The 12,786-nt window shown below is 48.6% G+C and overlaps 1 protein-coding gene across 1 annotated transcript; it reads right to left on the reverse strand.

Annotated features, from left to right (window-relative positions):
* Window positions 1–494: 494 nt before the first annotated feature.
* Window positions 495–10,154, reverse strand: LOC129478494 (uncharacterized). Its single transcript, XM_055270060.2, has 4 exons — window positions 9,946–10,154; window positions 6,419–6,577; window positions 3,673–3,843; window positions 495–1,139 (listed from the first exon to the last, which is right to left on the reverse strand). The coding sequence occupies exons 1-4, from the start codon at window positions 10,084–10,086 to the stop codon at window positions 495–497; spliced, it is 1,116 nt and encodes a 371-aa protein (XP_055126035.2). The 5' UTR covers window positions 10,087–10,154.
* Between the last annotated feature and the right edge of the window lie 2,632 nt (window positions 10,155–12,786).

A 12,786-nucleotide genomic window follows, 5' to 3' on the forward strand; every position in this document is an offset into this window, starting at 1 on the left:
GTGCATAGTAGTCTATGGTAAGCGTTTAATAAACTGTAGTTAGGACTGTTGTGAAGGAAAAATAACAAAATCCATGGACAAGAGCTAACAAAAGGCTTCATTTCTGTGGAGTCATTGCCATTGTAATGTCTAGTATTTGAAGCTCAACTGAGCTGAAATTGCGTAGTAAGTCATCAGAGTACAATGCTGTTCTGTTCAGTTGTGCCAAGAACTCACCTCCTGCACCACCTCCAGCTGAGCCAAGCCCAGCATCTCCCACTAGTTAAAGCCCTCCTATGTTAGCTTTCAGCAACAAGCTTTTAAAGCAGGTTTCCATTAAAAATGAAAAAAAAATGGATGATTAATTAGCAGCAGAATAATCCAAATCAAGAGAGAGATCACAATGTGGAAAGTTTGTTTTTTTTTTTTTTCTTTTTAAGAAGTGAAGTCTAGCAACTTTCAAATTATAGGCAAAATGATCAAAGTTTTTGACATTTTGAGGCCAAAATATGACTTTACGCTGTTGATTCTCTAGACTTAAGCCCACTTCCTTGTGTGGAGAACACACCAGTGAAGGAAATGGAGGAGGAATAACATGGGTCCCCAGGAAGCTTTGCCTCTTTGTTCGGTTTTGGCAGCAAGCCCAACTCTGACTTGCATAAAATCTCCTGGAGCGTTTGTTCCAACAGTTCGCTCTGCGTGGCCCTGCCCGTCCTGCAGGCCTCGGGCAGCCTGGCCACGGTGGCCAGCGCCTGGGCTAACTCAGGCAGGACCAAGCCAGCAATATCTATTCCTTTAATGAGCTCTTGAAAATAGTGCCTGATAGACACGTTGTCCTTTTCAGGGACCTGGGGGACCATGCCATCGTGCATGAACCTCTTCATCTGTGTCCTGAGCTTTTTGTCTTTTCCTGCAGAAACTGTATTGCATTCCGGTGCTGCTGCAGGAGCCTCAGTATCTGGTGGCAGAGCTGGCGGGGGGTTGCGAGGTCCCGGGCCACCCACTGCAGCCTCTCCAACTCGGAGGCATGCTCTAGCTCCAGCTCCTCCTCCTCCAGGCTGCGGCTGTGGATGCTGCTGATCAGGCAGTTTCCAATGGTTTTGATCATGGTCCTTGTGCTGGTGGTGCTGGTGGACAGGTCTGATGAGCCTCGCTGTGTCCTGCCAAGGGAGCACTAACACACACTTAGGCAAGCCCTGCAGGGAGGCCCTCCAGCCTACAGGTTCTGCTCTGCCTGGGCTTCCACCCTGAGGCAGGGAGGCCCCAGGCCTGGCAGACACTGCTGGTTGCCAGCCCACTACCCATTTTTCACCTCTTTTCTACCCAAATAACTCTGATTCTTTGGGGGAACCAATGTGGGCAGCTAAAAATACTACATTCATTTTCTGCTCCCCTTGACATTGGGAGTAACCAGGTGTGCAATGGAAGCAGAAGTAGAATCCAGTCAGGTGGGCTTCTAGGAAGCTGCTTAAAAGTGGGTATGTGCCCCTGGGACCAGTCTTGACCCTTCCCTTTCCCTTTGCCGGGATCATGGACACGATGCCTATATTGGACAGCCATCCTGTGACTACGTGCTGACGAGCACCTACCAAATGGTCGAGAGAAAAGGGCTGGAGCATCACGGCTCCCAAGCCAGCCAGCCTTGACTTCCTACCTTGGGACATTTCATTAAAGTAAAAAAATAGAACCCCTGATTTTTTAAAGCCATTGCTCATGGACTTCTGCTACAGCCAAATGCAGATTATTGTTGAAAGAATAGCCACATGGAAGAAATCACCTGAATAATTTAGAGGGAAGTAAATGAAATCTCAGATGCAACCATTCTAATATTTCTAGAAAAAGTCAAGATCTCATACTCCAGAACTGGTGGTCTTCAGTTCACCCCTAAAGCCCAGCACAAAGCTGGCATGGCAGCTCACACCTGTAATCCCAACACTTTGAGACCCAAGGCAGGTGGATTGCTTGAGCGCAGGAGTTTGAGGCCAGCCTGGGCAACATGGCACAACCCCAACTCTGCAAAATTTGCAAAAATTAGCTGAGCATGATGGTACATGCCTGTAGTCCCAGCTATTCGGGAGGCTGAGATGGGAGGATCCCTTGAGCCCAGGAGGTCAAGGCTGCAGTGAGCCGTGATTGTGCCACTGCACTCCAGCCTGGGTGACACAGCAGGACCCTCTCTCAAAAATAAATAAAATAAATAAAACCCAGTACCAGCATCACCCCATGATCAGGTCTTTCCAGATGAGGCAGCAAAAAGTAGGGGAAAGCACATCAATGAAGCCACACAGACCGAGGAGAATCTTGGTTCTTGCTAGCTGGGTAGCCTTGAATCTCAGTTTCCTGCCTTCAAAGAAAGGGATCCTGGCCAGGCACAGTGACTTACGCCTGTAATCCCAGCACTTTGGGAGGCCGAGGTGGGCAGATCATGAGGTCAGGAGATCGAGACCATCCTGGCTAACACGGTAAAACCCCGTCTCTACTAAAAATACAAAAAATTAGCTGGGCGTGGTAGCAGGCACCTGTAGTCCCAGCTACTCGGGAGGCTGAGGCAGGAGAATGGTGTGAACCTGGGAGGTGGAGCTTGCAGTGACCCGAGATTGTGCCACTGCACTCCAGCCTGGGAGACAGCGAGACTCCATCTCAAATAAATAAATAAATAAAAATAATAAAAAAATTTAAAAAATTTTAATTTTTGAGTACATAGATATAGATCTAATTTGAATATTTTTATATTTTGTGTCTGTAACTTTCTGAAATATGGAATATAATTATAATAACTTTTAGTGTCTTCATCTACTAATTCTAACATCTGTCTCAGTCCTGATTTGATTTTGATTGTGTGATTATTGTTCTCATTATAGACTATGTTTTCCTGCTTGTTTGCCTGCCTGGTAATCTTTGATTGGATGCCAGACATTGTGAATTTTACTTGGTTGGGAGCTGCATATTTTTGTATTCCTATAAATCTTCAATTTTGTTATGGGATGCAGTGGAGGTACTTGGAAAGAGTTTGATCCTTTCAGGTCTTGCTTTTATTGTTTTTTAGGTGGGTCCACAGCAGTGGTCCATCTAGGGCTAATTATTCCTGACTACTTGGAGGAAAGACCTTCTGAGTACTCTTCCCAGTGTTCCATGATGTATGAGTTTTTCCAGTCTTGTGGAAATAGGCATTGTTCCTTGTCCTGTGCAAGCATCAGGTGCTCTTCCCTCAATATTTTTATGTTTCCTTGTCTGACCTTGGGTAGTGTCTTCACAGACATATGCTGATCAGTTCACTGCTGAGTACTCAAGGAAGACTCTTGACAGGTCTCCAGGATCTCTGTTTGTGTAACCATCTCCTCTCTGAACTCTGTCCTATGTACTCTAACTGCTTTGGTCTCCCTAGAGGGTGTCTTAGCTCCGTCTTCTGAACTCAGGGAAGGTAAATTAATTGGCTATTAACTGTTCATTTTTTGAAGTCCTGAAAGCAATCAGGACTGACCCAGTTCTTAAGGTGCACATTTCAAAACTTGGCATGTTTCAGGACAGACTCAAGGGGAACCCGTCTCTAGAGAATGCAATGTATGATTTCTCCCTTGCACTTATACACTGCCTTTGTTGGCCTTGTGCTCTGAAGAGAAAACTGTTGAAACCAGAACCAAACATTGTCTTCCTGTTAATGTGGGGACAGGAGAGGAACCATTCAAGCCATACCTCCGTTTCCTGGGCTGTGCTCTCAGATCTCTGCAGCACCTGCTGAATGTTCTCAGCAAAGCCAGCTTTCCTCTCTGTGTACACATCAGCAATCTTGGCTACCTGGTGAGAACTGTGGTCCCCAGAGAGCTTGAATATCCTGCATATTGGCTTTTCATCACTTAGGCACATCTGATTGAGAAAAGAAAAGCAGTGAAACTTTCTTTCCTTCCTTTTCCAACCCTATGCACTAGAGACCTGCCCTACCCAGGCTGATGACATTGTGAATGTGTGAAGCAACTATTAAAAGTCAGTTGCACAGGACACCCTGGTGTGTGTAGAACAGAGGTGATGATAGTACTAGGATGGTCTGGTGGTGATTTAGTAAGTGCATGTTGTTATTTCACAGAATCCTCACACAACCACCCTTTGCTTTAGATAGTATTGTTTGTTGTTGTTGTTGTTGTTGTTTTAGACAGGGTCTTGCTTTGTCACCTAGGCTGGAGTGCAGTGGTGCAATTTCAGCTCACTGCAACCTCCGCCTCCTGGGTTCAAGTGATTCTCCTGCCTCAGCCTCCCAAGCAGCTGGGACTACAGGCACATGCCACCACGCCCAGCTAATTTTTTAGTAGAGGCAGAGTTTCGCCACATTGGCCAGGCTGGTCTCCAACTCCTGTCCTCAAGTGATTTGCCCACCTTAGCCTCCCAAAGTGCTGGGATTACAGGTATGAGCTACTGCGCCCAGCCTACATAGTACGGTTTTATGGGTGAGGAAGCTCAGAAGGCTGCAAATAACTTGCCAGGAAGGGACAGCACTGGGATTAGAAGACAAGGTCCTTCTGAGTCTAAGGTCAGAGCTTTTCCCACATTGCCACACCACCTGCCTCATAGGACTGCCGTGAGAATTAAATAGGGCGATGCACGTAAGATGCCTGGAGTACTGCCTGACACCTGGACGACATTAAACCCCTGGTAGCTGTTGATAATATTATAAGGACCTTCACAAACAAAGTGAGCCCCACTACGGGACTGAAAGCTGAGCACATTTCTAGATGGAGGGGACCAAAGAAGAGCCATCCCCCCTGCCTGCTTCTTCTGCTTCCACCCCTTCCTTACACAGTTCAGGGGCAGGCTCTGAATGAACACCATAGAGGTGACTGCTGAAGATGAGGCAGAACCATAGCAAACTTGTGAAAAACTAAACCAATTCTTAAAGGCATAATCTAAAGAGGAATACATAATTGCACCTAAGGGGCTTGACCTAGCCTGTCCCAAGCAGTGTCATTGATCTCAGCAGAAGTGCAAGCTGCAAGGAAGAGAGGAGTGGCTCAGGCGGTGGCCCAGGTGGCTGGTTGAGGGTAGAGGATCTCAGAGAGACCCTGCCCCACCGCGGCGGACCTGATTCAGAACTAGGAGACCCTCTTCCAGAGCCTCTTTCAGTGCCACATCTCTGCTTTTGGAGTTGGCTTCAGAGTTTCAAGTTGTGGCAGAATTATGAAGTCCCATGAATACTTTTGACTTCTTCCAAGTAAATTGTCAACTTAGGGGGCCGGGCGTGGTGGCTCATGCCTGTAATCCCAGCATTTTGGGAGGCTGAGGTGGGCAGATCACGAGGTCAGGAGATCGAGACCATCCTGGCTAACACGGTGAAACCCCGTCTCTACTAAAAATACAAAAAAATTAGCTGGACGTTGTGGCGGGCGCCTGTAGTCCCACCTACTCGGGAGGCTGAGGCAGGAGAATGGCGTGAACCTGGGAGGTGGAGTTTGCAGTGAGCCGAGATCGCGCCACTGCACTCCAGCCTGGGCGATAGAGTGAGACTCCATCTCAAAAAAAAAATATGTATTGTCAACTTAGTTTACACCTGATAATTAGCAAAGACAAGCAACCTAGATGAGGCTCCTAAGGCTGGTGGCTGATGCTACCTAATCTATGAAACATGGAAACTCTGCCTTCTCCTGCCCCTCCGGGGTTGCTTGGGGAGTCAAGTAGGCTAAAGGTTGTAAATGTGCTTTGTGAACAGCAAAGAATTAAAGCCTTTTAAAGGGGTATCCCATCTGACAGAAGGATCCATCCTAAAGTTAGTGCCAAAGGGGAAAATTACCTCAAAATTCCCTTTGAAGATCCCTTAGCAAGGGAATGTGGAGTGTCTTGTAGAACACATCTAGTTTTGTGCAAGGCACACTGTAGATATGTGTGTAGAAATGTACAATGTACAGAGCATTGCACAGAAACAACCAAGGGTTCATATGGCACACTGTGCGGAAAATGTGTGCTGAGCATCTAAACGCCAGAATTACACTCAGCTCTCCAAAGGAGTCACTCCTCACCAGCCATTTGGGAGGCAACAGAAGGAATAGCCGGTTCGCCAGTCTCATCCTACCGCACCCTCTCTCCGAGATGACTGAGGGTGGCTGGAGTGTCATAAATCTCATAAATCACTGTACCTGTTTGAGCCCTTCTACATGTGACCCCTTCAACCCCGCTGTGGGCTGCAGGGCTGAATACTGCACGCACACACATGCACACACACATGCACCCCCCCCACACACACACGCACATCCCCCGCCACACACACACGCACATTCGTCCCTGGGCTCCACGTTACAAATGAAGAATAAAGTTAGCATTGGGTTGTGGATTTGGAAAGTAATCCTCTACTATACTCCTGAGTAAACATCTGGTTTCAACTATGTAGGGTTACCGAGTAATTTAACAAATTGGGCAGCTAGGCAAAAAGAAAATTTTAAAAAGTATAATTTAATACCAGATTCATGATTTCTCCACGCTTTTCACACATCTGAGTGAGCTGGTTTTGTTCCCCGGTGTGAAGTGTCTCAAGTACTTCCTTAAGCTTTTCCAGGATATTTTCAGCCAGGATGTTTCCCTGCAATCCATTTGTTCTCTTGCCCTTCAAATAAATGTCCTAAAATAGAGATGACATGAGTTTGTGGCAAATTCCTGAGGCCAAAGGCCACCTCATCTTCGGGGAAGTTTGAAATATGTCCCTTCCTGGTCACTAAAACACCATCCGGGAGGAGGAAAGAACTCACATTCCACCCTGGGGAAGGCTGATAAGACCTGGAGAAGGAAGTGACCGAGAACCCTGCACGGTAACACTTCCAGGCTGGCCCTGCCGTGGGCCTGGTACCAGCATCTGTTGTGAAAGTCACTACAAACTCCATCAGGTGAAACTGGAACCTGCGTTCTTTCAGTCCGTTGAGTTTTGGTTAGGACCTACTCTGTCTTCCACAGAAACGCAGTCCAGTGGTAAGACAAATGCTCACAGTCAATGACTGCACAGTTGGATATGCCAGTGGAGTGCAGAGAACGAAGGACCAGGTCTCACTGTGTCTTTTATTGTCTGTGTTTTGATGTTTTGGCACCTGGGGCCTGCCCTCCCAGGGTTAGCCAACTCCTAGACAGAGTAAAGGATCTCACCTAGGACTGTGCTTTTCAGATGCAAACCAACCAACCCAGATCCCACACCCCCAACCATCCAACCTTCTCACACGCAGGCCACTGTCTACCTGCCCTAATTACCAGAGAGCAAGGCACAGCTCCTATGCCTCAGAGCCCACTGAAATGATTCACACTAGCCAGTCTTTACCCTGCTTACCCTCCCCTCCCCATTTGTTCCTGTGGAAACCACAGCAAAGGCCCTGGACCACAGTTCCCTGCCATTCCCTTTGCCTCCTGATCAATCCTGGGGCTTCCCCATGTGGCCCTGCGTGGTGGGGGGCTCCCTCCTCTTGGGAACTCCGAGTAACAAACTACCTTTTCAGTGGCAATCATCTCCTGATCTTTTGGCCCGAACAGAACCAGTGCAGGGAAGTGATTTCTTTTCTACCCCACTAAGAATTTCCCTGGTCGCTCGGAAATGAGAAAAGAACTTGTCTTGAAAAGAGGTGGACCTGGGTTTGAATTCCAGCCTAGCACTCACTACAGAATGCCACTGGTATATAAATCTTTTCCAGGATTCAGCAGAATGAATACCCCAGGGAAGATGAATAGGCCAGCGCCTGGGATCTGGGCCTTTTTTCTTTTCAAAGAAAACTGAAGAGCATTGAAAATGTCCCAGAGGGTCTGCCTTCAGAGCTGGGCACACCAGTCCTTTCCCTCCCTTCTCTCTCAAATCTCTGCCTCTACTCAATCAATCCAAAGCTCTTTCCCACCCTTCGAGGCCGCAGGTGCAGCCGGTATCCCAGCCAGCACTGTCCCTCCACTCGATCCCCTGTGTTCTGTCAGGGTGAGGACGCACCTCTACTCCTGCTCAATCCTCTTGGGACCGCACCTGCATGACCTGCCCAACCCCCAAATCCAGGCTCAACAAAATTTCTGCGAAGACCTCCAGTGTACTTCCTGTGCCCTTTGCAGGTTCCTTATGGTCTCCCGGAGTCTGAGGAGCCTGTATGTCCGTCACCTGGGAGGAGGAAAGCCAGAGAGCAGGGCAGGGGACAAGGACCGCCTCCCTTCCAAAGTGGAGCTTCCGAGGGTGCCGTTATCTCTAGTTGCTTGGTGCATAACTTAAAATCACAATAGAGAAATTAAGGTTGCCATGGACCTGCTCAGGGAGGGAAGATGAGGAAGGAGCTGTGCACGAGAAGCTCGGTCATCGGAGAGGCAGCAAATGCCAGTAGCGTCTAAAACCAGTGGGTGAAGAATGGCAAGATGAACACATACTCAGAGCTATGGTGGTGAGTGCAGGAAGAATGATGTAGAAAAAGTTAGGAGAGATTGCCTCTGGAGAGTGGGACTAGGGGTGGGATGGCAGCATTGCTTTTCATTATAAACTCTTTTCTACACTATTTCTTTGATATGATTTAAAAATAAATGTACAAATAAGTGAAAATTCCAGGTTGAGAAATAAAATGATCCATCGAAATGTGTGCTGCTTCTGAGCTGCTGCCCCTGTCTCTGCAGTCACCTCATGGCAGCCCTTCCCCAAAAGCCAGGCGATGACCGCCTGGGAGATCAGTGCCTGTCTTTCTCCCTGCCCTCCAGCCCCTCAGGATTCCTCTGCCTGCAACCTATTCCTTCTAGATTTTCTTCCTTCCTTCCACAAATATCCAAAGGGCCTGGAGCAACACCAATCATGATTCCTACAGTCCAGCTGGCAAAATGTTACACAAAGCATTTCCATGACAGCATGTGACGTTGTGCTTTCAGAAGTCAACATTATGATGACCCTTTCCAGGTTAAAATATGTCCCTAGCTCCCCTCTGCTTACAGGATAAAATGCAAAGCCCTTTGCTTGATGTATAGGGCATCCTGGAATATGTCCTACCTACCCTTTGGGTGGGTACCCTACAGCCCCAGGTGTCTCCCACAGCACCTTACACTCAAGCCTCCCTGATCTCTGGGCCAGGCCCTTAAGCACCTCCTTTCTTAAGCCCTCTTTCTTGGGCCTTGGTATCTGCCACTGTCTCTTCCTGGATTGCCCTCTCCATCAGCGTCAGTCCTACTATAGATTCTACCCAGCAGTGCCTCCCTTGTGGCCTTCCTGTCCCCTGCATTGCATTGCAGACCTGCACTGTGGGGTCTCCCATTATATGCGTGATCCATCTCTCCTTGAAGGACGAAGTCTGAACCCTCATCAGCTCTGCTTCTCTGGTCTTCCACCACAGTGACAAGGTACCTAGCAAGTGCTAATAAATGGTTCTACCTACCCCAGCGCATACTGAACAAGCTGTTCTATGAGAACGTTCTCTCCAACCTTAGGCCACAATGTACATCCTCCTGTAGCTCCTCCCTGTGGGTCCCGATGGGACTTCTAAGCCTAAAGGAAAAGCCTGTCCTACCCCTCCCAACACCCTCCCACAACCCTTCAGAGATGTGGGTCTGTCTTGCTGGTCTTCATTTCGGGGCCCAGCGTCCCCAGTTTTCTCATGGGCCAGGGTTCGAAGAGTGCAGACCAGAAAGAAGTCTGCTCCCATGGTCAGGCGCTGTGGCTCATGCCTGTAATCCCAGCACTTTGGGAGGCCCAGGCGGGCGGATCACGAGGTCAGGAGATCAAGACCATCCTGGTTAACACGGTGAAACCCCGTCTCTACTAAAAACACAAAAAATTAGTCGGGAGCGGTGGCGGGTGCCTGTAGTCCCAGCTACTCGAGGGGCTGAGGCAGGAGAATGGTGTGAACTCGGGAGGCGGAGCTTGCAGTAAGCCGATATCGCACCACTGCACTCCGGCCTGGGCAAAAGAGCAAGACTCCATCTCAACAACAACAACAACAACAACAACAAAAAAGAAGTCTGCTCCCTCATGGAGTGAAAGGGCGCTGATTTTCCTCTTACTTTCCTACACACTGGACAACAGAACCGTCCCTGGACCTGGGTGCAATTCTGGCAAACCAAGATCAGCTCCAGGCACTGTTTGCAGAAGTTATGGGAGCAGGAGAGCAGCAGTGCAGATGACGTAATCAGCTCTGTGCACATGGGCAGGACAGTGCTGCACCCAGCGGCTCCATGGCTCTCAGGCTGCCGCCCTGGACAGATGCTAGAACAGGCCTAAAACTGCTCTGGGAGCCACGTCACAATAGCGCCATGGCCAGGCCTGGCTTTCTTCCAGGGGATGAAGCAAGGAAGCTCCTTGAGTGCTTCAGGGGCGCCAGGACATGTCGGGGAGTCAGGCGGCCAAATCCAGCTGCAGCTCCTTTCTTTGTAGCTTGTGTGCCAAGATGGTTCTTAGATTTTTTAGACTTTTTTTTTTTTTTTTTGAGACGGAGTTTCACTCTTGTTGTCCAGGCTGGAGTGCAATGGCGTGGTCTCCACTCACGGCAACCTCCGCCTCCTGGGTTCAAGCAATTCTTCTGCCTCAGCCTCCCAAGTATCTGGGATTACAGGCATGTGCCACCATGCCCGGCTAATTTTGTATTTTTAGGAGAGACGAGGCTTTGCCATGTTGGTCAGGCTGGTCTTAAACTCCTGACCTCAGGTGATCTGCCCACCTTGGCCTCCCAAAGTGCTGGGATTACAGGCGTGAGCCACCGCGCCTGGCCATTTTTTAGACATTGTATAAAACAAAAAGCGAAAAACAAAACAACAAAAACAAAGATATGCAACAGAGTCCACGCATGACCTGCAAAGTCATAAGTATTTACTTTCTGGCGCTTTACTGAAAGAGTCTGTGGTCCTGTGTAATTGAGAAGATGAACCTACTGAAATCCAGCTACTCCTAGGCACAGCATCCTGGCCTCAGGTTAGCAGGGAGGAGTTGGGGGATAGGGCCACCACCCCACCACAGCTGAACCATGTGAGGCAGGTAGCTCCTGGCCTCTCCTGTTCCTTCATTCACGTGTGTTGAATGAGGCCATCTCTCAGCACGTCCTCTCTGATCCTGGGCATCACCAGTCTCTGGATTGTGACTTGGCCTTTCCCAGCCCTCAGTGCCTGTCTAGCCTGCCTGCCTGGGGGTTCCTGGAGGATCAGCCAGTCTAAACAAGGGGCACTAGTTGAGCACCCATATTGGGCCGGCATTGTCATGTGTTATTTCTTATTTCATCTCCACAGCCCTAAGAGGCTCAAGAAATTAGCTTTCATTAAGTCAGAGAAACTGAGGCACAGAGAGGTAGGATAACCTTTCCAGGGCTGCAATGTGTCACATTCCATATGACTCTTTCTCTTTTCCTGGCAAGCTTTGTTGCCTCACAGATGAGGTTGTCCTATAGATGTGAAGGTTCATGGTAAAATATATAGGTGTGGCTGGGTGCGGTGGCTCATGCCTGTAGTCTTAGCACTTTGGGAGGCCTAGGAGGGTGGATCACCTGAGATCAGGAGTTCGGGACCAGCCTGGCCAACCTGGTGAAACCCTGTCTCTACTAAAAATACAAAAATTAGCTGGGCGTGGTGGCAGGCACCTGTAATCTCAGCTACTCAAGAGGCTGAGGCAGGAGAATTTCTTGAACTTCGGAGGCGGGGCTTGCAGTGGGCTGAGATCACGCCACTGCACTCCAGCCTGGGTGAAAGAGCAAGACTCCATATCAAACACACAAAAAAGGATGGGTGTGTTACATTGCTAGACATGCTCATGAGACCATGGGGAGCAGGGAGGAAGGAGTGAAAACCCACACCCAACACTCGCAGCCCCTATTCAGCACGCAGGCACCCAGCATCAAATATGTTCAAGACACAAGATGGGCCCTGGGGGGCTGAAGGTGCTGTGACTGCTCCTTATTCATGATGGTGACAGCCACTCTTGGAGGGCTCAGCACATATGAGTTCTCGGTATGCACTGTCCCAGTTACTTACCACAACACTCCTGTATAATCAGGTCCAAAGTCATAAATAAGAAATAGGCTGGGTGCAGTAGCTCATGCCTGCACTCCCAGCACTTTGGGAGGCTGAGGCGGGAGGATTGCTTGAGCCAGGAGTTCGAGACTAGCCTGGGCAATGTAGCAAGTCCCTGTCTCTATACAAAATAAAATAATAATAAAAAAAGAAATATGGCAATATCCCTGCTCTCACAGAGCTCTCAGTCCAAAGGAGATGACAGATACAGAAGGAGAGTTGCAGGCATCCCAGCTGGCCCACCCGTCATGACATCCCTAACCATCTTCCATCAAGGCCAGAAACGCTGACTACTCCCCTCATCAGACTGACGTCAAGGGGTGGTCATGTGATACGCTTTTGTCCAATGAAACGTGTTGAAGTCTGCTCAGAGGCGTCGAAGAAACTTTTTTGCACTCCTGGGAAAAGAAACATGCAAATTTCACCACACCTTCCCATATCTTTCCACCTTGTGTGAAGACTCAAAAGCTGGAGTTGTAGCAGCTGTTTTGTAACCATGAGGGAAACTACCAGGAAAAGCACAGATATGGATGCTGACATCAGTGAACTGCTGGACCCATGTCAATGCTCACTTCTCTCCAACCTATAGTTATGTGAGAACAACAAAGCCACTACAAGCCAGGTCTGCAATCCTAACTGATAACAAAAAGGTAGTAAATATTATGAGCCATGAGAGATAAGAAGCTGTAAACATTTAGAGAATACAAGACTACTTGCAAGTGGAAATAGAAAGGATGGGGAAGATGTGGCAGCCTCTGTCTGTTGCTGACTGTACTAGAGCCATTGCCTTCTTTTTTCTGTTTTTTTGTTTTTTTGTTTTTTTGGTACTGAATCTTGCTCTATGGCCCA

Source organism: Symphalangus syndactylus, chromosome 3 (genome assembly GCF_028878055.3).
Source record: "Symphalangus syndactylus isolate Jambi chromosome 3, NHGRI_mSymSyn1-v2.1_pri, whole genome shotgun sequence".
Taxonomy (NCBI): Eukaryota; Metazoa; Chordata; class Mammalia; order Primates; family Hylobatidae; genus Symphalangus; species Symphalangus syndactylus.